Here is a 24,544-nt window from a genome sequence, read left to right on the forward strand (position 1 = left end):
GGGAGCTCACATTATGGAGCTGGTTCAGGTCCACCTGGACCAGCATCTCCTCTACCTGGGGCACTTTAACAGGGGAAGGGGTGTGACAGCCTGACACTCAGAGGTCCATGACACCCTATGCTTCTAGGGGAGGGCACAATGTCCTCTCCACCTCCTCCTGCCTCCCAGTTCTCCTTAGGCTGCGGCTTCCCGGAAGATACAGGTCTCAAGGGCTGAGGGGCAGGGATGTGGGTGTGGACAGAAAGATCATGTAAGTCATGGATGGAATGCTCAAAGTCAGAGCCATGACTAGGGACCCTATACTCCGGGGAATAGAGCCAGGAAATTCACCCTTGAGCACGAGGAAACAGAAAATGTCACAGTCTACGTCTGGGAACCAAGAGCTGCCCCTGCACGCACAATACCCTATGCTCTGAACAGGAGCAGAACCTCCAAGGAGGCAGGGAGCCAGCTGGCTTCACATAAGGCCCTCTTGGCCCTCAGCATAAGGTGGGCACAGAAATGGGAGTGAGGGGGAGGGAGGGAGATCAGATTTTAACTATGCGACCAGGGGGCAGGGGCCGTCTCTGCCTCTCCTTCCCTGTCTGTGCAAACCCCTGTGCAGCAATGCACTGTCCCCAGCAGCATGAGGCAGGGACACTGCCAGCTGACAGTCCTGCAGGGCTGGGTGAGTGCCCACATGAGCCCCAGTGTGGCAAACTTCCCTCAGCCTCCAAGCTGCCCGGCGCTCAGCAGCTCAACCCTACGTTGGTCCGTTTCCTAGAGTTTGCTCCCGAGTTCCAGGAGGCCCTGCAGACACCTGGGCGGCTCGCAGATCCCCGGGAATGTTCTGCTACCTTAAAAGGTCCCTGTCACAGTCACCACATGCCTGTGAGCCTACATAGCCACACATGGGGACGTGAAAAAGCTTCCCACACAGTCCCACAGCTGCATAAGTGACATTCGGGACACCCGAAGAGCAGCAGAGACACAGAGAAACTAATGCAGGAACAAGGGAAAGACCAGAATGGCGATGAAGATATTTGGCCTAATTCTCCCGATGCCAACGGTGAAGACCTAACCCAATTTTAGAGTCAGTGCAACACAGGCAGAGTCTTTGCACAATCAGGGATTGTGTATCCACAAGGGCAATGGCAGTCAGTGGCCTACAGAAGGGTCCAGAGGCAGCACGCTCCCCTCCTGCACCTACCTTCCACATACCCATGAGTCAACATGAGGCAGTCGGAGGCCCAGAGCCTTTAGGAAGGGGCCAGGGTCTGAATCACACATTTCGATGACGCTTTGTCATTTTTTAAAAAAAATAGCGCCAAGGCACATTTTTCACGACAGAGACGGTCTGAGACCCGACTCTCAGGGAGGAAACACAATGTCAAGTTTCATCATGGCTCTAAGGCAGACTTTACAGCTTTTCACGGGATGGAGACGACACCTCGCCTGTGTGTGTCAGGGATGGTGTGCACGGCCCTCACAGCACCGTGGCCTGCACGACGATCTCGGGGTCCTCGATGTCCTTCCTGCTCTGCACCATTCTCAGCTCCAGCTGAGCCGGGCTGGGCTTCTGTCCTTCTCCTGCTTCGCTGCAGAGCACAGGGAAGATCAGAGCAGGTGGGGTGGAACCTGAGATACCCTTCCTCCTCCCACAGTTCTGAGGTCCTGCTTCAGGAGGGGTTTCCACACTGCCCCCCCTGCTGCCTCCCTCTAACAGGCAGCAGGGGCAGAGCCCCCATCCCTCTTGCCCACCTCCAGACAGAGGCCACCTCCAAGGAAGGCAGAGCACTGACGGGTACCTTTTGCACACCGGATGGTCCTCTGCAGGACGGCTGCATGGCAGACACCGCTTTTCTCACAGGCCACCTGTGGAGAGGACAGAGACACAGGTGACCCACCTGCTTAGCATCTCTGTAGAGAACACATCCTCAAGTACCAGCTCCCTCAGTCACCAGGGAGCTGGCCTCACTGTCCCTCACACCCACACTGGACACGGCTGGGTCCCCATGGGATGACTGCAGGACAGCCCTCCACACAGATGCCTCTGTTTATTTGGTGGTCGTGCTCAAAGAAGAAATGAGAAAGAAATTAAATTGAGAAAGCTCAATCTCTACCTTCAATCCAATCATTTGTTCTCTCAGCCCCAGTGTTAGGAGGTAAAACTATGGAGATAAAGGGTGCACACAAGAAGAACCCACAAACTAGCAAAGACCAGCTACAGAAGTGGCGCCTGGGTCACCAAGGAGACATCCAAAAGCCTTCATGAGCCCAGGATTGTTGGTTGACTCTTGTATGAGTATTAATTTTTATCCTTTAACAGTCTGAGGGTCAAAACCCAGGTCTCGTGTATCCAGAGCTACCCCCCGACCGCCCTGGGTTGCAACTTTGAAATCCAAGCCCCAGAGGCTGTTTCAGTGTCACCACTTCCCAAACACGGGCATGACAACAGACTTGACAGAGCGGCTTCTGAGCCCAGGGCCAACTTTATCCTCCCAGAGACCCTTGGCTCAGGCCCATGCCCAGTAACCTGCACCTCTCTCTCACAGTGAGAACCACAGTGCACTCTCTCCCCACCGGGAGTGCAGAGGGAATTGTGGGGAGGAGTAACAAGTACAACTGACCTTGAGGTTGTCGGGGTGTTTGTGTGTCCACGCCAGAAGCATGGCAGCGAAGAGGTCCCCGGTGCCCACGAAGACGGCGTCCACCTTGCGCATCTCCATCCGGATGTGCTGGGTCACCGTGGACCCGTCAGGCTTCCCTGGGGGTGGACATAAGCAAGGTCACTGGGTCTGGGACTTCTCAGATGGACAAGGGTCAGAACCTGTCAACCCAACGTGTCCCCACCTCTCTGAAGTGACAGGAAGGTCAGCAATGCCTTTCCTTCAGATGTCACACAGACGGGGTGTAGCATCCTTCAGTAGTTCTGGGACTCATGTGGACTGTCACAACCACCCCCCACTGCCTCCACTGTCCCAAAGGAGACTGAAACACTGGTCCCTTAGAAGATAAAGCCAGCATGGTGTTACACACTCAATATGCCAGGAACCGCCTGGATGCACTGCTTGTGTGCGTTTATATGCATGTGTGCGGCACACAAGCATTCAGATACACATCCCTACACCCTTCTGCATCCAGAGTGCTCACTGGAGACAGTGGGTGTGAACTTGGGGTTCCTGTCAGCCTGTGGCCCAGCTCCGTGCACTGTAACACTGTTTGTCCGATTAATTAAGGTGCTGCATGTATGAACAGTCAGCACAGCACAGCAGACGTGGGAACTTGCCAATTCGGGCACTGCATGGATATCTGAGCATCCAGTGAGTGGGGATGGGTGAGTTTGCTCATGTCCCCAATACCCCATCCAGCCCCAGCTGGCTCCACAGAGGCCTGTCCTGAACCTGCCTTCTGTCTGTCTGACTCTCCTGAGGGGCAAGAGGAACTAGCCCCTGGTTGACCGTGCATAATCTTCCTAGTGAGTCCCAAGCATCCTCTGGAGCCTGAATGCCATGGGCTCCATAAACAGATGGGCCCAGGAGCCTGGGGGAGCAGGTGGGACAGCACTTACTCATCCTCTGGCTTCCCAGCGCCATCAGGTAGTCGCTGCCCTTTGGGGAGGGCAGGTCAGAGCTGGTGATGACCACAGTGTCAGGACCCATGCGGTGCAACACATCCATCACCTGTCAGCAGCAAGGGAGAGAGTGTCAGCATGACCACACACCGTGGCTCTTCCTGTCAGTCAAGCTTCCCAAGGGGACAGGGGGACAGGCCCTGGGAGGCCACTGCCCTCTCTGCAATGACAGATCCAGCAGCTAGGCATGACCAGGACCCTTGATGGGCTTCCAGAGAACTTCGAACATTGCAGACCCATGGCCAAGCCTGTGCTCAGCCACCTTCAACCAGACCACTGGGAGCGGACAGTGTAGAGTATGAGGAAGCTCGGGTCCCCACCCAACTCCTTAGGACCTGGGAAGGTAATGATATCCACCAAAGAGGAGCAAGCTTCTGTCCTCGCTGGCTTGTCGTGTTTTTTGATTCATTGACATAGCGTCATTCTGTATATTACTGGCTGACGTGACCAGGCAGCCACAGGTCACAGACAGGACCACATGGTGGACTGAGTACAGAACTGACAGAGGCATCGGTCAATGACAAGGGCAGGGAGTTTGTCACACCCAATGTCAGAGCTCAGTTTCCCTCAGGTAATTCATCCCTTCCTGAAGATGGGTGGGTGTCTCCTTCCCCGGGGATTAGGACGTGTGTGAAGCTCTCCTTACCGCAAATGCTTCTTCCTGGCTGTGGATTTTTCTGCCACTTAGCAACCTGGAACACAGACAGGAGGGGTGAGCCAGACCCTACAATACAGCCATCCTGACCCCTGACCTACATCCCCACCAGAGGGAGCCATCACAGCATCTACTGGCTTAGCGTGGGAAGTGTGCGATTTAGAAATCCATTACATGGTGAGGTTCCAAACTGTGGTGATCCATAAAGAGGACAGTAGACAAAATCAATACCTATAACCCCCACTGACTTCCACCACAGCTCAGTCAGGTAACCCATGTTCTTGGAACTGTGGGTTCCAAGAACCCACAGTGAGGGCCCCGTGAAGCAACGCTCACAACCCGCCTGTCACAAATGGCTGGCAGCACAGAGCCCTCGAAGAGGTGCCATCCCTCACTTGGGAAGAACTCAGGCCTGGAACCCTCAGCTGCTCAGTCTAACAGCACCCACCATGGGTGCATATAGGGCTCACAGGACCCTGCTCACAGAGCAGAGAGGCCTGTACCCAGCCAGTCTGGGTAACTGGCAGTTTTTCTGGAAGCTGGCTCTTTAGCTAGGCAGGGCCATGCGCTCTGTGCTGTGAGTGCTGAGAGAGATCTGTGCTCTGCAGCTCCACCTGAGCATCCCAGTCACATCAGCCCTCAGCTGGCCATGTCCAACCTCCCCTCTCTCTCCTTGGAGCGTCTCTCCAGCAGGGAGGTACTGTGAGCCAACAGGATCATGGACAAGAGTCAGAGGGAAAGAGTGACCATCATTCCCTAGAGGCAATGGGAACCACAGAAGGTCCAGGTTTACAGGCAAGGGTCACATGATCAGTACAGTGCAGGCCAGGCTTCCTAAGGCCACCTAGGGGCCTGAGGGGCAGATGGGGGGCTGCCAGGGCACGTGTGAGGACAGGCACCGGGCTCTGCAGGGCTCCCGGGGGCATCTGGTCCTTCTGGCCACGTGGTTACTTACTCAGCCTCAAACTGGTTGGGAGTGATGATGTCGGCCATGGGTACCACTTTCTCCCTGTACACGGGAAGCAGGTCCTGGGGAACGTACTGGAGAACAGGGGAGACAAAGGAGGAGGCTCACTCACACGGACGGAGCCCAGCGGAGGATCCATCCCAAAGCCCAAATCCTGAAGGAAGACCTGGCATTGCCGCCGTGAGGAATACACAACTGAGGACCCGCAGACTCGAGTTGGGGGTGACAGGGACAGAGAAGGGTGTCACCAAGCAAGAGAAGGGCCTGGGGCAGGAGGGGAAGGCCTCAGCTCACCAGAACAAAGAAGGGAGGGAAGGAGGTAGGGGGCTAAGACACAGGACCGCACAGGATGACTTAGGCGACACCTCAGGCCATGCCAGATGGGACGGGGCCCACCTGGCTCTGGTGGCCCGAGTCTTGGGGTGTCTCATCTCCATGTATGACATACCTAGGAGCCAACCAAGTCCTGGTCCTCTCATTGTTGATTTAAGTTATACATGAAGAAGTCCACAGAACAGTATTTCTCTCCCCCCACCCATATATGAGTTCTTACTCCATAGTCCAGGCTAGCCTAGAACTCACAGTAATCCTGTTCCCTTCCAAGTCCTGGGATTACAGGGGTGACGCACCAGGCCAGCTCAGAGCTGTCTTTAACTATTTCTTATTAACTCCATGCTGTGGATGGACCCAGGGCCTGTGCCTGCTGGGCAAGCCTGGTCTATACCTCCAAGCTCCTTTATAAAAATTAGGATTTGGACTGGCCTCAAACTTCACTCTTCCTGCCTCAGCTCCCAGGTAACTAGAATTACAGATGTCCACTGTCTGGTTCCTGACATCCAAGTCCCACAGGACACAGAAATAGCAGTTTGTTGCCATGATTCGGGTGTGGTCCAGGGTTCCAATCGCTGGCCTTCCAGTTAACATGGAGGCCCTGGAGGCCCAAGGTCCTACCCAGATGGGCACCCACTGGCTGGCCCCAACTGGTAAGAGCTAATGATAAATGGGGCCACCTACACAGGGCAATCCCTAGACTCGGGTCTGACCATGGAATCAAGAGTTCTTACATAATGTGTTTGAGTACTGGCCCATCTCAGTGCCAGAGTATGTGAGAGGCTATGGGCTTGAACCCCAACATGTCTCCTCTGGAGAGAGGAGTATAATCCTGCAGTTAAGGGTAAATGGCTAAGGGGTTGGGGATTTAGCTCAGTGGTAGAGCGCTTGCCTAGGAAGCGCAAGGCCCTGGGTTCGGTCCCTAGCTCCGAAAAAAAGAACCAAAAAAGAAAAAAAAAAAAAAAAAAAAAGGTAAATGGCTAGCTGTCTCCCCTGCTAGAGTCTGCAATTAAGTTTTCAGGGAAAAACATCTACAACAGGAGAAACTCGTAGGATAGTCCCTTCAGTGTCCACACCTGGAGGTTTACTAAACAGCTTGTCCACAGGCCATCTATGGCTGCCATGGGACATGTGGACAGCCTAGGCAGGCACAGACCGTACACACCTGCCTGTAGGGTGACCACACTGGTTTACCTGGGAAGGGGACCCTCACTTGGCTCAAAGCAGACCACATTGACATCGGTTTTGAGTCCACTCACCATGGAGCCTTCTCCGTTCCACTTGTCGCCCATCACAGGGTCACACACTGCGGGGGACAGAACATCTGGTCAGGAGCTGCTGTAGCTCCCAACGACAGATATACACAGCTTTCTTCATTTTGCTTTTTGAGACAGGGTCTCAGTGCGTAGCCCAGGATAGCCTTAGACCCACAGTCTTCCTGCCTCAGCCTCCCACGTAACTGAGAATGCGGGCATGCGCACACCGTGCCCAGCTCCACAACCAACTTTTTCTCCTGACTGACAGGCAGGTTTCCATAGTGACTGGCCTACTTCACATTCGCATCAGCAGTGCAGGGCTTTGAGGTCCCCACATCCTCCCAACACTTGCTGCCTCTATTTTGTTGCTGCCTTTGTGTGTGTTTATTACACTATCCCAGATGGTGCAGCTTATTTGGTGTGTACGTGTGTGTGTCTGCATGTATGTCCATCTGTACAGGCATGCATGTACACGCAGCCCGTGTGCAGATGCCCAGCAGGTCAGAGAAGAGCATGAGATCACCTGCCACGGGATTTACGGGCAGCTGTGAGCCACTAGTGTGGGTGCTTGGAACTGAACTCTGGGCGTCTGCAAGAGAAATGTGTGCTCTGGACAGAGGACACATTCTCATTTTGTCCTGGCTGGCTTTGAACTCACTATGTTGCTGGGATGACCCTGAACTTCTGACCCTCTGAGAACTGAGATTACAGGCATGGTCCTCCACATGCAGTGTCTGTGGTCCTGGGGACCGAGCCTGGGGCGTCATGTATGCTGGACAAACACTTTACCAACTGAGCCCCATCCCTAGTCAATTAAAAAATATTAGTGCACAGGTTACACAAGAACAATGTGTCCCCTAGAAACTTGCACTTTCTGCCAAGACAATTAGGTCCTTGGGGTCCCATCAATTCTCCATTGTTCACTCCTTTGTCTCAAGAACACATTACCTCAGGTCACCTGGACTGGCATCGTGCCCTCCCCCTGGCCTGGCTGAGTCTCACAGCATTGTCCCAGGTTCAAGCACAATGCCTTTGGGCCTTGGTCCAACTGCACGGACAGAGCAATGGGCTATTGGCCCTCAGGGGCAGGTCCACTGTGCACATCTGGGAGACTGGTACTCAGGGTCTAGTCTTGGACTATAGTCTGGTAACGCTGTGTCTGCACCATGTGGCACACCGACCCAGAGAAGCCTGGCGGGTAGGGCAGTGCCCCCCCCCCGGCTATGCAGACAAACAAGACATGATGTACCCACCTAGTCACCACCCCCGCTAGGGTCACCCTGAAAACCTTCCCAATCCTCCTGATGAGCTAGCCACAGGCCTCTCCTTCGAGGTCTCTGTGTCAAGTAAGTAAGGCTAGGCAGTAAGGGAGGTGGCCAGAGGACAGGAGTGTTCTCCTCCCTAATAGAAGGAGCATGACAGGATACTAACCGTACACGAGTCGAGAGTTCTGTTGCTTCAGCTCCTGCACGATATCCACCACCATGCCCAGGAAGGACTTGTCTCTCGTGTAACCTTGGGAGGAAAAATCCAGGTTTAACTTCTTAAAACAGGACACACTGACCCCCCACACCATCTGGCGTCACAAGCACCATGAAATCAAGTCATGCCTCTGCAAAGGGACAGGCTAGACCCTGTGGCTAGGGAAAAGGCGTGCACACATGGACTCCAGGTAAGTGACAGGTAACTGAACCTTCAAGACATATCTTTCCAAAAAAGTAATAATAATAATAATTGTTTGGTGTGTATGCATGGGTGCGCATGAGTCCTCAGAAGTCAGGAGACGCCGTCAGAACTCCTGGAGAGGGAGCCACCTCGCTGGAGATGGGAATGTAAATTCATAAAATATCCAATTAAGGGGCCAGAGAGATGGCTCAGTGGTTAGAGCCCCGACTGCTCTTCCGGAGGTCCTGAGTTCAAGTCCCAGCAACCACATGGTGGCGCACAACTATCTGTAATGGGATCCTATGTCCTTCCTCTTCTGGTGTGTTTGAGAACAGTGACAGTGTACTCATTTAAATATAATAATAAATAAATCTTTAAAAAAAAAAAAAAAGAGCTGTTTTGCCACAAGTGCTAAGTGTAATTCCCAGCACCTAACATGACAGACCCCAACTGCCTATAACCCTTGCTGCGGTACCGTGTTCAGTTGTGTAGACATGGACACACACTTGCACCCCTACCCCCACGCAAGACGACGCCATGGCACACAAGCTTGTACACACACACACACACACACACACACACACACACACACACACACACACACACACACATACACACACACGCACAAACTTAAAGGTTAGTAGTAAATAAAACAAGAAACCTAGCAGGAATCTGGGCCTAGCCCTGTCACTGCAGCATTCCAACACCCTCCCTCCTCTCTCCCAGAATGCCACTCAGATGTGTTGGTGCCTAAGGCACACCACTACCTTCCAGAAGGAAGGCTGCAACCAGGTAAGAGCCCAGGGAGGTGAATCAGGTCTATCCCTGTCACCACAGGATGGGGACCCTTCCCCGGGGTCCGGGGACACTCACCAGTGAGCACGTAGTCATACTTGTTGACATTGTTTGCCTTGAGACCTTCGTACAGCACATGCAGCTCCTGGGACGTCAGCACCTGGCCCTTCCAGTGGGCATAGCCTGCAGGAAGAAAACGAGCCAAGTGTGGATGGGGGAGCCCAGGCTTCCCTGGTGGCCATCTCAGCTGATGATGGCTACCTCCCCTCCTTGAGGAGAGCCAGTGAGCTGGTCTTCTGAGGGCTGGCCTTAGCCCCAGATGGATGCTCTGGGCCCAGTACCTCAGAGGGATCCCAATACCCAAAGCCACCCTGTTCCTATACTGTGGAGGCTGAACATTGGTCTCCCCCTTCCCCAGCCTGGTCTCTATCAACTCAGTCTAGGGCAGGAGAGACTCGGTGTCCTGGAAGATGGGACGTGGATAGAAACACGTGGGCACACAGCTGTTTGTTTCTCTATTCATCAGGGCATCTCAGGACAGCCCGCCCAATCCCTACCCCTGAGCTCAGTCTCCTCTGTGTGTTTCTCACCACCTAAGCCAACTTGCTGGGTCACTGTCACCCTACACCCCTAGCAGGTAAGGGCCCACCCTGTCCCCTCCCACTCTTTCTGTCTGGCTCTCCCACAAACAAATTAAATCACTACCCAAACAACTCATGGGTCAAATCCTAGCAAGAGACAAGCATGAACAGGTTTGGCCCAGACATACGACCTGCCCTTCTGCCTGCAGTGGCCAGGACCCCAGGCCTCTGGGACCCTTCTTGAGATGCAGGACACCTGGGCACTCACTATACAGAAATACAGATGCCAGGTGGGGCCAACCACTGAACTCTGAATTTCACCAATGTAGCCATGTGTCCCTTCAGCAGCTCCAGCCTTCCTGGTACACACACAGCCCCTAAGGGACCCAGGTGTTTTCAGTGCCTATGGAGCACCAGATGGAGCACAGCTCACCGTGATCCCCCACAGCATGGCAGTGATCCCACCCAGAAGGATGGAGATCCCACACAGCACGCTCCTCAGAACTGAACTCAGCCCTACTGTTCAACCTCCGAGCCATCTCATTTAAACACACATAACAGTGCTCAAAGCAGCAGTGAGAGTCAAGGGGGGGCCATGCAGTTCACTGGTGACCCTGGGCCATCTGGGACTTCAAAGGCATGGGCACTGGTACTGAGCAGCCTCCAACATGGAGGCCCACTGTCAGCTCCTATCTTCCCTCCCCGTTTAAAACCCATTGCACTCAGAAATGTGTAAAAATCCTCTGAGGTTTAACCTCCTGCTGGTGATCAGCTGGGCTGCTCTGGGACACTCTGAGCTCCCAAAGTCCCCTTTGTGTTCAGAACACTCTTAGGACAGGCACTCTGAAACACCCGAGTGGCTTTGTTCTCTTGCCAGCACAGAGAACAAGGAGAGCTACAGTCACCATGGACTCCAGAGGCCACAGGTCAGGGCTGTGGGGAGCACACTCTTGCCTCAAACAATTCAAGGGGCTTCCAAGGACAGTTCCCTTTAGCAGTAAGCAGTGCTGTCTTTGGGTGACCAGAACAAGACACACACACACACACACACACTCTCTCTCTCTCTCTCTCTCTCTCTCTCTCTCTCTCTCTCTCTCTCTCTCTCTCTCCTCCCCTGGTACTGGTACTGAGCCACATGGAGCTCTCCCATGCACAAGGTAATGCCATAGTGGACACAAGCAGGCAGGCCACCAGCAGACCACAGGGGGACACAGGGGCCCTCACTGGGACCTACCTGTTCAGCTCCCCTACCACAGCAGGTGGCATGAATGCCAGCTTAGCTGAGGGGGAAGCTGAGGAAGAGAGAGGTTTTTCCCCAACTGGCAGCTCCAGAACAGTGGGTGTGCAAATCAGCAGTGTGAGGGTCCGCCCTGTACAGAGTGACCCTTCTGGGATCCATCCCCCTCCCCACCTCAAGGAGTGGCAGCTACTCCCCCAGGGCCAGGTTACAGGCCACCCTCCCCAGGACAACCATCTTGAAATCCTACCTGTGTGGTTTGAAAACTGCACAGAGTTCACGGCGTCAACCTCAAATCCCAAAACCTGCAGGACAAGCAGAAGAGTGTGTGACAGTGCCCGTCTGTGACCCCTAGAACCCAGAGCAGGGGTCCCCTCCACAGCTAGAGTCCCAACTTGAGGAGGGTAACAGAGGAGAGAGACCAGCCAGGTGGCAGGAGGGCCACAGCGTGGGAACAGAAGGCTCTGCCCAAGCCAGCCAGATGTTTGCACTTCAGGGCCACACATGCTTGACCATGGGTCATTTATTCAGTTACTCAGGGAAATTGCCAGGGTGAAGACACCCCTCCCCCTTGCTTGCATGCACTGAAGGATTCATTGAGCACCCATGAGAGCTCACTGGTGCAAGCAGCTGTCTGTCCAGATTAGGGAACAGGGCCATGTTAGTTTCCAAACCACTACCCCTGAGGGTGTAGGACCCAGACCCAGCTGGGCAGGTCAACTTAACCAGCCTCTACCACACCAGCCAGCAAACTCTTCCTCCTTCCCTGTCAACCAGAGAAAGAAGGTCTCAGGTCAGGGCTGAGCTCCCCAAGAGCAAACACATTTGATCAGCTTGCTGCTCTGAACGGCCTCTCTTAGCTCTTTTGGAGTCCTCCAGATGGGACCAATGAGCCTCCTGAGACACTGGGCAGAAACCGAGGCTCCGTGTCGGGAGCAGCTCACTAAACCAATCAAGTTGTGGACCTCAGAGTCTACCTAAAGCTATCACTGTGTAAAACCCTTTTATTTTAAAGGAAGAGGCCGCGCTGTTGCATTTATACAGTCAATAAAGTGCTTTCCATGTGAGCAGGAGGACCTGACTTTAATCTCTGCGATACACATTAAGAAGTCCTAGTTTGTGCTTCCGTGGTGCCTCACACCCTCGGTGCCAACCTTTGGGAGGCAGAGGAAAGAGCAGATCTGAGTTCAAAGACAGCCTGGTCTACCAAGAGACTTCCAGGATAGCCAGAGCTACACAGAGATACCGTCTTGGAAAACAAGAACAAAACTAACAAGCCTAGTGTGGCAGCTTTGGCCCACAATTCCAGTGCTGGGAAGGATGCCTGGGGCTCTGTGGCCAACCAGCCTAGCCCAATTGGTGAATTTCAGGCCAGTCAGAGGCCAGAGGCCTTGTCTCAAAAAACAAGGAGGGGGGGTGGTTGGGGATTTAGCTCAGTGGTAGAGTGCTTGCCTAGCAAATGCAAGGCCCTGGGTTCGGTCCCCAGCTCTGAAAAAAAGAAAAAGCAAAAGAAAAAAAAAGGAGGGGACTGGGGACAGGGTTCAGCAGTTAGGGGTGCTTGCTGTGCAATCACGGGGACCCGAGTTTAGATGCCAGCACCCAGTGTAAGAAGCCAGGCCATCTGTACACACTTGTCACCAACTCCAGCTCCTTGGGGGATTCAGCCAGGGTTGCTGGGCTTGCTGGCTTCCAATGCTAAGAAAGCATTTTCTCCAGGTTCAGGGAGACCCTGCCTCACAGGAACAGGTGGGGAGGGAGAGAAGGGGAGACTCCGGGAGACTCTTCCTGATTCTTCGATCACACAGTCGAGGGAGTGTACATACCTGGCTATGTTATGTGCTCAGACACCAATGAGTCAACCAATCCTCTTTAAGGGTAAAGAGATGGAGAGTTACACTCAGTGTTGATCTCTGGGGCCCTCCCCATGCACACAGGTGCCCGCTCAAATAGGGACCCTTCCTCCACACAAATTAAACCGAAAGGGGTGAAGGATTCTGTCTAGAGGGCCCAGACAAACCAGAAGTCACCTTTCCAGGCATGCCCTGTGTCGTGCAGAGCCAGAGAGCCTGTTTCTCCTGCTGCCTCTTCTACTTCGCTGCCTCCTCATTTAGTATCTCCCTTTCTCCCTCCACTCCCCACACATATACCATTCCCCATTCATCAGGTAACCAGGGTTCCCACCCCCCAAGACAAGCCTCACCCCAAATCCACTCTATACCAATGCCGGGGTCACTGAACAAGACCCTAAGGAAACACACCCCATAATGTAGATGCCACCAATAGAAGGGCCAGGAAGAGGGCCTGCCAGGGTGTGGAAGCCAAGGGCCCAGGATGAGGAGGAACTGGCCCAGTGGCCATGACTCTGCTGGTGAACAGAGAGACAGGACCCATCAGAGTCCAGAGCGACAGAGGTCAAGCATATGAAAGCCTCGTAAGACCTTTGCCAGAACTTCAGAGTAAACAGAGAGCTGAGTGAGGACTTCCCCCACCAGAACTCCAGGACCCACGAACAAAGAAGCCCCGTGAATCTGACCCGTGACAGCAGAGGGAAGAGATGGCAGTGACCATGGAGTGGCAGAAAACAGGACCCTTCATAGCACACCTTTAAAACCCCGGACCTGGGCTGGAGAGATGGCTCAGCGGTTAAGAGCACTGACTCTTCTTCCAGAGGTCCTGAGTTCAATTCCCAGCAACCACATGGTGGCTCACAACCATCTGTTATGGGATCCGATGCCTTCTTCTGGTATGTATGAAGACAGCTACAGTATACTCGTATATAATAAATAAATCTAAAAAAAAAAAAAAAAAACCCGGACCTGCCACTGAACTGAGAACGGGACCCCTGTTGAAGGAATCAGAGAAAGGACTGGAAGAGCTTGAAGGGGCTCGAGACCCCATATGAACAACAATGCCAACCAACCAGAGCTTCCAGGGACTAAGCCACTACCCAAAGACTATACATGGACTGACCCTGGACTCTGACCTCATAGGTAGCAATGAATATCCTAGTAAGAGCACCAGTGGAAGGGGAAGCCCTGGGTCCTGCCAAGACTGAACCCCACAGTGAACGTGATTGTTGGGGGGGAGGGCGGTAATGGGGGGAGGGGAAGCCATAGAGTAGGAGAGGGGGAGGGGGAGAGATTAGGGGGATGTTGGCCTGGAAACCGGGAAGGAGAATAACAATCAAAATGTAAATAAGAAATACCCAAGTTTATAAAGATAAAACAAACAAACAAACAAACAAACGAACAAAAAACTACCCCGGACCTGGGGTTAGTGGGATGGCTCAGTGGTTAAGAACACTGGCTTCCCTTCTTCCTGAGTTCAATTCCCAGCATCCACATAGTGGCTCATGACCACCTATACCTATAGACAGAGCATCTCTGTATTTAAAATATGTAAGTAAATAAATTATAAAAATAAAAAAACTACAGTGTTTAAAGGGCACTGACTGCTCTTCCAGAGAGGACCCAGCATGCACCTGACAGGTAGCTCACAGCTGTCCACAACTCCTAGATCGGACACTCTAACATGGACATACAAGCACCAATGAGCAAAAGGAAAACAAAATCACAACAACCCCTGACCCTTCTGATAGGAAGTGGCCTGGCTCACCTGCAGAACTTCCCAGACAAGGAAAGACAAGCCCAAGGGACAGCAAAACAGGGCACGAAGAATGAGAGACCAGGAGACAGAGCAACAGATATAAGAGACAAACCCTGGGAAGCACCAGGAGAATGACTGCCCTGGAGTGGTAAGGGGCGGGGTTCTGGGTGCTGGCAACATGCCACTCTCGGGGTGGTGGCGTTTGCCTTGTGCTAAGTCACCGAGCTCAAGGGCTTACGGTTTGCATCCAGAAACCCATCTGAGACTAAAGCCAGTATTCACCAGAGCGGCTCGGCAGAAATTAGCGGTGGTTTTAACCCAGAAATGTAAAAATGGCAGACTCGCTCGCCCATTCCAGACTTCTGTGCACCGATATAGCTGTCAGCGTCTCAAATCCCTTAAAACTCTAATCCACTGTGATGGGCCAGGCTGGGAGCGTCGATGGCATGGGTCCCGAAATACCTGCCAAGCTATCTTTCCCCGCTCCTTCTGCCTGTGCTGATAATTAATCCTTCGGAGCGGGCACAGGAATCTGAAAGAGAACTGACTATTTTCTGCTCCGGAATGATGGCTCCCAGCCACTATGGCAGCATTTCCGTTTCAAATAAATGACTGTCAAAAGTGGTGGGTTAGTCAGTATTTCATGCATTTGCTGCGACATTTCCAGAATCCGTCTCCCAGAGTGCATATCCTCAGCTGAGAAGGCAAGGACAGGGGCCTTGCTACCTGGTGAGGACTCTTCCTGTCAGCTCAGATCCATCCCCTGTGACTTGAGAGCTCACTTCCCTGCAAAGTAGTCCATTTTGCTTGAGTACTTCCAATGTAGCCCAGGCTGGCCCCAAACTCAGAGATCCGCCTGCCTCTGCCTCCGTAGCAATGTATCAAAACCTGAAGGGATTCTGGAGGGTCTGGCTTCCTCCACATCTCCATGGACTCTGACCTCATTCACCCAGCGAGCCTCCAACACCAAATTCACATCCACTACAGAAGGCATGAATGTCTCAGCAGAGATGCATACTAGAAAAAGCGCCTACTATTACAAAACTCAGAAGACCCAGTTCTAGCAGATGTAGAAGGTCTGATTGACCTTGTAAGCCAACGAGGACTAATGCTGGAGAAACACTGGCACTGAGAGACAGCAGCTCTGTTTACCACAGCTGCCCAAGGTGCTGCTCCTCGCGGTCTGCCTCTCAGGATGTCCAGCAGGAGGCAGGACTTCCAGACCTGCTGATGGATGAGGTTGGGGGCTGAGCAAACTGGACAGCATCGTTCTGTGGAGAAGCTTCAGGCTGTCCCCTGGGGTAAAGCACCCCACCAGAGCCTGTTATACTTCCTCCCTCCCGCTATCGTAGCCACCAACGCCCCCAGAGGAGTGCAAGAGGCACCCAAGAAAGTGAAAAATCAAAACACAAGGGAAGCTTGTCTTTCCTGCTTCCTGCTGCCCAAGGCCGCCAGGCCAGGCTCCTCCCCCTATCCCTCTTGCAACCCTCAGACCCCGCCCCGGCCTGCCCGCCCCGCCCCCTCTTTCCCTCTCCCCGTTTCCAGCAGTGACGTGTGTTGTGCTGGGGTGGCTGTCGTGGGCAGATGGTGCACATCGCAGGGGCCCCTGCTCGCCCCCGCTACCGCATCACCAAGCCTCCAGCAAAGAGGCTCAGGCAGCCTGAAGCCTCACAGCCAGATGTGGCTCATTTAGAGCAACGACTCAGCTAATCTCTTCCAAGGGAGGCAGAGCTGCTCAACACAGCAGGAGCCCGGTGAGCTCTGGAATATTCCAGTGTGGTTCTTCCACAGGCATCTAGAGACAGGGAGGAGGGGGGCAGACCGAGCCTCACAGGTGTTTCCAGCCCCGGACACCCAGTCCCAGGCTGATGTGAGACTTAAACCTCTTTCACAGACGGGAATCGGCAAGCAGGCTGGGCAAGCATCTTGTGACTGTTATCACCCTGAGCATTCTAACAGTCAAAGGTCACACATGCCTTCCTGTCTCCCACTGGTCTCTGTGATCAGCCTTCCCATTCAGCCAAACCACCCTCTCTGCTCTCCGTGGTGAACTGCTACAGGACAGCTTGCATCACACACACAGCATCTCCCCTCCTACCTGGCTTACACGCCAGGTCCTGCACCCACCCCCAGCCTGGCTCCCAGCACTCGCTGACAGCATTACAGTGCTAGTCAGGCATAGCCAGGGACCCTGTGTAACTGCTCAGGTCTGCCTGTGTTGGGCTGCAGTGAAGCCCTAAGGGCGGGGGACTGTGCTGAGCTCATTGTGGTATCCTCAGGCTGACCTTCTCAGCATGAGATGCTCCCAGGTCACTCTGAGACTCGGTGACCCAAATATATGTTCTGGATGGTCACTGAGAAGCAAGCAGGGTCAAGAGATATCCTACCACTTCCTTGTCTGCCAGCTGGCCAGTTCTCAAATCCGGCTCAGCTAGGGGGTGGCTGGGGGCTGCCAAAACCGCATTCCTGACCCCAGAGGAGTTGCTCAATGTGGCCTTAGCTCACCCCTGGAGGCCACTGCCTCAGAACCGCCCCTGCTCTGGTCTAGGGACACTCTACAAAGGATAGGGACACTCTACAAAGGGCGGGCATGCACACTGCCCCCAGGATGAGCTCCCCTTCATGACTCAGAGTAAGTAGTAGGCTCCCACCCATGGGACCTCACAACCACTCATAGCCACCGGCCTCTGCGTGGGCCATGCCTTGTCTGCCTCAGCGCTGTCCTCGGTTAAGCTTCTCAAGGGACTGCTTTTCCAGGAGGGAATTGAGGGTAAGAAAACAGGGCAGGAGAGGCATCTCCAGCTGACTCCTCTGTCACAGCCACAAAACTCAGAAGACCGCAGCTACCTGCAGAGCTTGAGGACCTCAGTCCCCGCTTCTCCCTCCTTTACAAAGGGACCTCTCGACATCAAATATGCAGCCTTTCTCTAAGACCCTAAACTTGACCGTTTTCAGGTTGCTCTGAAGGCAGGGTGCAGACTTCTCTGAAAGAACATGGAATAGAAACATGACCCCCACACACACATAAAAAACATGAGCTGGGGGAAAAGAGAGATGTGGGGGGTGGGGGGTGAGGGGGCTGAAGAGTGGACTCAGTGGTTAAGAGCACTTGTTATTCTTGCAAAGGACCAAGGTTCAATTCCCGGCACCCACACTGAGCCTCGCCACTTCCTTAGGCACCAAGCAAGCATGTGAGGAGCAGAGATATACATGCATACAAAGCTCACACAAAATAAAATAAGTCTTAAAGAAAAAGAGAATGTGTCAAATCATCGTGCCAGGAAGACGGCAGACACTGACTCAGGAAGCCCACAGCACATATGTGTGCATTCCTGTGTGTGCTCACATATATACACATACACACCCTTGAGATCCTGAAGCTGTTGGAGCTTCCCTCTGGCCTTTTGCAGGAGGAAGTGGGCTGGAGGTATAGCTGGGGGTATTTACTCATGTATGAGAAAGGCCCCGGGCTCTACTCCCAGCCGCATTTAACAAGGATATTGGGAAGCTGGGCATGGTGACACACATTGTGAATCCCCACGCTAGAGGCAGATGATCTGTGACTTTCAGGTCAGCCAGACCTTCATGAGACATTGTTTTAAAAGAGAGGGAAGAGAGGACTAAGCAGAGCTCAGTGCAGGCACGAGCTTGTTAACACTCCCAAGGCCCTGGGCTCAGTCCTTAGAACCACAGAAAATTAGGAAGCAAGACGAGGTTGTGCCTAGTAGATGGGAGGAGGCAACAAGATACACTTAATCAACCCTTCCTTTCCCTTCCCTTCCCTACAGGCAGGAAGCCCCCTTCCCAGGCACTCTCCTGAGGCAGAGCTGAGGGAGAAAGGGTTAGGCAGGAGACCAGGAGCCTGTCCCCACTGTCCCTTTCTTTACCCTCTTCCTGCTCTGCAAACCTTGAATTATTCCACCCGGTGGACACCTCCTGTGGCTCTGGCCATGTGAAACCCTTGTCCACTATAGGCTGGCTTGGGGCCATACGCAGAAGTGAACACAGGGGCAAGGTTCTGCTGCCTCCTTGGAGGGGTTGCTTATCCCCTGCCTGTGGGAGACTGGAAGGGTTGAACCGGGGACACCAGGAGCTCTGGGGAGCCAAGGCTGATGGTCCAGGTGTGAGAGTCTGTGACCCAGGGCAGAAGCTAGAAAGGGCTCCCCAGTCACAGGCACAAGTCAGGTCCAGCACCAGGGACTTTAGAAGCCCTGGTGGGGCTGGAGAGATGGCTCAGCAGTTAAGAGCACTGACTGCTCTTCCAGAGGTCCTGAGTTCAATTCCTAGCAGCTACATGGTGGCTCACAACCATCTGTAATGGGATCTGATGCCCTCTTCTGGTGTATCTGAAGACAGCTACAGTGTACTAATATACATAAAATTAAAATAGAGAAGTCTTCATTAACAGCTTGGTACAGGTCTGCAGGAGAGCCCCAGAAACTTCCCCAGTCATTCCTCTGGTATGAAGGGACAGCCACCTGATGCTGCAACTTGTGGACATCTGGGTCAGTCCCAGGGACGACTCCTCAGCCAAGAGGCCTTCTAGGATTAGCGCTGGGACAAATTTCAGGGTTCCAGCTCAAGACTACATCCTCTCTTTCTAGCCCTGCTTCCTCATATTCAGGAATATGAATGAGAGCTGCACTCCAGGTTGCATAGTAAGAATCCACACACATGGGTTGGGGATTTAGCTCAGTGGTAGAGCGCTTGCCTAGCAAGCGCAAGGCCCTGGGTTCAGTCCCCAGCTCCAAAAGGAAAAAAAAAAAAAAAAAAGAATCCACACACATCCGGTGTCCAGCAAGCACAGCTCTGGACCTGGGTTGCTCCTCTTGAAACAGCTGCTCAAAGGCTGGACAGTGCTGGCCCCAGGCCACCACACTCTGCCAGCGCCAGCCCCACTATGCTCACTGAGAGGCTCTCCATGCCTGAGTGTCCCCCTCCTCCATCTCTGCTGCTTCTCCCTACCCAGGGCTACACAGAGGTGTCGTCCACAGACCCTTAGGCACCCCAAGAAATGGAAGAGCCCCCTCCCCTGCTGCATTTCTCATAGGTTGCACAGCAGAGCTGACCCTAGATGTAAGGCTTGCAGGAGCTGACCCTGAGGGCACGAGCACGGGAGACCTGGTCCTGAGTCTTATCTGCTGGACAGTGGAGTGCATGAAGGAGAGATACTGAGGTGGTGTGAACACATTTGGCCCCCAGAGACTCATGTTTCAATGATTGGCCCACAGGAAGTGGCACAGGAGGTGTGGCACTTTTGGAATAAATGTGGCCTTGTTGGAACAAATGTGTCATTGAGTATGTGGGCTTTGAGGTCTCCTAGTGTTCAAGCTCCACCCAGCGCAGGAGAGCCTCCTCCTGGCTGCCTGAGGAACAGTCTCCTTCTGCTGCCTTTGAATCAAGATGTAGACCTCTCAGCTCCTTCTTCAGTACCAAGTCTGTCTGTCTGGACACTGCCGTGCCCCACCTTGATGATAATGGACTGACCCTCTGAACCTGTAAGCCAGCCCCAATGAAATGTTTTCTAAGGGTTGCCTTGGTCATGGCCCTTCAACATCAATGAAACCCTACCTAAGGCAGATGGCCTCCTCCCATCCCTCATCCCTTGCGATCCATGGCAGGCCTATCCCTGTCACTCACAGGCTGTGACACACTCAGGACAGTGGGCTGGGCAACAGGGCTGAGCTGGCTCTGATTGCTGGGGTTGGAGGTGAGCCATCCCAAGTGCAGAAGAGTTAGCCACGCCCCTCACCTGCTCCACTCTAGGAGAGCTAGCCCTGCACCGCTCGCTCTCCTGGGTAGCACAATAGAGCCATCCCTGAAGGCAGGAGAGCCCTGCTCCATGCTGGCTGCTCTAATGGATGGGCCAGCCAAGGCAGGGCAAAATAGCTCACCTCAGTGCTGTGGGCATAATGGGCTGACCAGCTTAGATTCCTGTCAGGCCCAGATCCCAGACTTTGAATTGGCCCTGCCCCAGCATCTACCCCATCGGTGAACTGCTGGAGTGTGTGAAGGAGCTGGTCCTACAGATCCAAAAACCGCAGGATCCCCATGACACAGGGCCACAATAGGAAACCTGAGGGGAGCTCCCAGTGAGATTCCAGTACTGATGGTATAGCAGACGCCAGAGGCCCTGTACCAGACTGACTCATTGCGATGAGCATTTGCAAGCAAAGAACTGTGGACATAAGGATATATACTGTGGGACACACTGCAGCTTCCACAACAAGATTCCCTCCCCCCCCCCTTTTTTTGTTCCACTGTTGCGGGGTGGAAGGATTGAGGTTGGGTACAGAGGGAGGGAGAGATGGGTGGGATTGGGGTGCATGATGTGTGATATTCACAAAGAGCCAATAAAAGGGAAGGAGAAGGGGGAATGAGGAAAAGAGGGGGGTCTCCTCCTTTGAGCAGTTGGAACCCCAACCTGAATAAGGACACTGAGCCCTAGGTACAGTCTAGAGGACAGAGGACCAGGGGACCCAGAGACAGTATGCTAGGTGAAGGAAAAGCACTAGCAAGTGGGAGAGGCAAACACAGGACATGGGGCCTCAGAGGCCTGCACACCTCTGCCCAAGGTGAGAACAATGGTTAAGAACAGAAGCACCAAACCGGTGCATTCTGGGTAAAACAAGAATGGGTATACAAGGCAACGTGGGTGAAGCATGGCTTATCAACCAGCAAGGGCTCAAACACTGAGGAACTGCCCTTGCCTATGGACTTTGATCTCCTATGCTGTTCAGTAACAATCAATTCCTCTATTTTGCCCGGCAAGCATGCCTGATTCATCAGGACAGCCCTCGATTGTCCCTAGATGCCCTCTGGCCACCTGTCTTCCTTCTGGGTCCTTCCTGCAGGTCCACAGTAACCAGCTGCCCCATCCTAACATCTCCCAGGAGTCAGTATAGTGGCTGGACTTGAGCAAAAGGGGAGTGGGGACTTGCCACCTTGTTCAGTGACCAGTCACAAAGGTACATGGCAGCAGGAGGCCACCACCTGGCTGGCCATGCCAGCCCAATCTTTCCGCTGAACTAGGCAGGCAAGAAGTGCCACCAGTCAGCCTGACGTTACCTCTGGCCCCCATTCTAATGCCCACTGCACCCTGGTTCCCGCCAAGGGCCGCCAGTCACAAGCAGGAAGCACCATCTGACAGAAATGATCAGAGACAGCCTCATTCGTTACACACCTCACAGGAGAGGCTCTGGGAAAACCGCAAGGCTCCAGTCCTTCTAACAAGTTGCTTCCAAAGCCAAACTCAGCAAACTGTGCTGTCTCTTAGGAATAGAAAAAGCGTGCGGGAGGTGCAAGGAGGTTCCAGCCCTATCTTTAAGTGGATGACAGACCACCCCAAGAGTTATCAGCGGACCCAAGCGTGGCCCAGCCTCCTCCTTGGTTCAAGCACACAGGATAAGCAGAGGCAGAACCTGGATTTCAGCAGAGAGTGAGCAATCACTAGCCAATGTGTCTACCAAGAAAGAGGCTGTCCGCGCTCCCCCTGGAAGGATCCTCCCAGCTCAGCATTTCAACGCTTCGGGAAGCCCCCGCCCACTGCTGCCCAGGCAGCCGGAAGCAACAAGAGACCCTCAGGGACTACCGTGTGCGCCACAGCCGGGCAGGGGGTTTCGTGCCACCTGCATCACCCCACTGTAAGCAATACAGGGCACTCCACGCCCCCGGCCTGCGTGCACTAGGATCTGTCCGCAGCGCGCCCAGGGCGCGATCGGAACCCAAGGCTGGCGGCAGAGGGCCAAGGTCATTAGTCGGAAAAGGCCAAGCAGCGAACCCGCAGACCCGCAAGAGAGCAGCCTGGACGGGTTACATAAGCAGTGAAGCGCGTACCTGCAGAGGGAACATGGCCGCTCTGTTGCCCACGTAGCCGCGGACAACATGGCTCTGGATGGAGAGCACCCGGCATTCGCCCTCCATGCCGGGAAGACCGTAGTGGCGCGTAGTCCAGGTAGTGTCAAGGGCTGGGGCTGCTCAGACTGCGGGATCGCTCTCTGCTCCCGGTGCTTTAAGCACGCGCAGGCGCTGGGTTTGGACCTTCTGCCCGCCTCCTCTGACCTCAACAGGCGGGCTGCTAACCCGCGAGTCCCGCGCGGCGAGGGGCGGGCTGAAGGCGGTGCCGCGCACAGGCCCCGCCCTCCGGGAAAAGGGACCCGTGGAATCCAGCCCAGGATCTCTGCGCTGCAGCACGTGGGCGCACAGCCCCTTTGCAGACCTTCCTCCTGGTTCACACTCCCCAGCACGGTTCTTTCCTTACAACCCGTTCTCCCACTCCTTGACCCGCGGCGCTGATCTACCCAGGGGTGGCACACCCGGGAGCTGCTGTCCAAAGAGTTCCCACTGAGCTTCAGGGCCTGAAGACCCTCAGAGATCAGTAGGACCCCTCCAGCCACGCGGCCTGCGCGGAATCCCAGACCCAGTAGCGCGCACAGGCATCTGATCTCAGGCTGCCCCTGAATAGAGAGACACGTGTCGCTTCTCAACATACCAGCGATCGTGTCTAGCTAGGCTCAAGTCTGCTCAGATTGGAAACGTCTGCACTGATCTTCCTTTCTTCACTTCCTACCAAGTCCGCTCAGTCCTAGGGAAAGCGCAACTCTCTTCTTGTCCCATCACCAGATCTACACCTCGGCACTCCTGTGGTCATGGACATACCAGGTTCACAGATTAGTGGCATCTAAAGTTTGCAGTATCTTGGTGAGAGTACTGGGGACCAGATCTGTTCTGAAGAGAAAGGAAGGACCCCACTTAGGGGACAGATCAGAAAGAGGAAGTGGTATTGAGGTTCAGTCGGTGGGGTGCATACCAAGGCCTTAGCTTTAATCCCAGCTCTCGAAAACGTGAAATGAGGAAACACATTGTAAGGAATGCTTGATTGGAATGAATCAAATGGAACATTGTACATTGCAGGAATAATTAACTGCTTGCTGATAGTCACATTGACTGGATCCTTGGTTTGTGCTAAACATTGCTTGTACCTGATTCTTACTTGCCTGGAGCAATGGTGCTCACCTATAATCCCGGGACTTATGTGTTTACTCGTGTGGGTGTGTATGTGTATGGACCTCTGGTGCCATTAACATTGAGTATTTTTTTTCTTTTTTAATAGTTTTTATTGGGTATTTTATGTATTTATATTTCAAATGTTATCCCCTTTCCCCCTCTCCCATCCCCCATCCCCGCTCCCAAGGAGAGCAAATGTGTAGCCCAGGCTGGCCTCAATCTCGTGATCCTCCCGCCTCAGCATCCTTCAGCAGATCCTACGGGCGTGCTAGTTTTTCTTTAGCTTTTTTTTGAGACAGGGTCTCCTGATGTCTCTCTCCCTGACCCCAGGACTCACTATGTGGCCTTGAACTCAGAGATCCACCTAACCTGAGTGCTGGGATTAAAGGTGTTTGCTACCACGCCTGGCTCTGCCTTGGATCTCTGCCTTGGATCTCTGGTAGGTAAATTCATTCTTCATTTATTTAGATATCCTAGTAGGACCTGGAAATTATCTCTTAAGCCTCTCTAGGCCTCCTGTCTCTGATTCCCCAGGGATCCACCTGTTTCTAATCCCTCGGGAATGCGATTACAAATTCTGTTCTTTTGTTTGTTTAGGCGAGGACGCCACTACGTAGCCCTGGCTGGTCTGGAGTTTGCTCTGTATTCCTGGTTATTCGCAGACCCATGAGAGATCTATCACTCTGCCCTCCCTGAGTACTGGGAGTTTTTAATTTACATTCTTATTATTTAATTAATGTGTGTGTGGAGGGGGGGGCTATGCACATTCAGAAAACAACTCCCAGGAATTGGTTCTCTCCTTCCACCGTGTAAGTTCCAAGAGTCCACGGATC

The 24,544-nt window shown here is 53.6% G+C and overlaps 1 protein-coding gene across 1 annotated transcript; it reads right to left on the reverse strand.

Annotated features, from left to right (window-relative positions):
* Nucleotides 1-1,458: 1,458 nt before the first annotated feature.
* Nucleotides 1,459-22,808, reverse strand: Pdxk (pyridoxal kinase). The gene is made up of 11 exons (XM_032889120.1): nt 22,542-22,808; nt 11,350-11,404; nt 9,360-9,464; nt 8,253-8,336; nt 6,825-6,871; nt 5,224-5,309; nt 4,260-4,305; nt 3,551-3,662; nt 2,610-2,746; nt 1,782-1,854; nt 1,459-1,572 (listed from the first exon to the last, which is right to left on the reverse strand). Exons 1-11 carry the CDS (start codon nt 22,626-22,628, stop codon nt 1,466-1,468), a joined length of 939 nt encoding a protein of 312 aa, XP_032745011.1. The 5' UTR covers nt 22,629-22,808; the 3' UTR covers nt 1,459-1,465.
* Between the last annotated feature and the right edge of the window lie 1,736 nt (nt 22,809-24,544).

This window comes from Rattus rattus, chromosome 18 (assembly GCF_011064425.1).
Source record: "Rattus rattus isolate New Zealand chromosome 18, Rrattus_CSIRO_v1, whole genome shotgun sequence".
In the NCBI taxonomy this organism is placed as follows: Eukaryota; Metazoa; Chordata; class Mammalia; order Rodentia; family Muridae; genus Rattus; species Rattus rattus.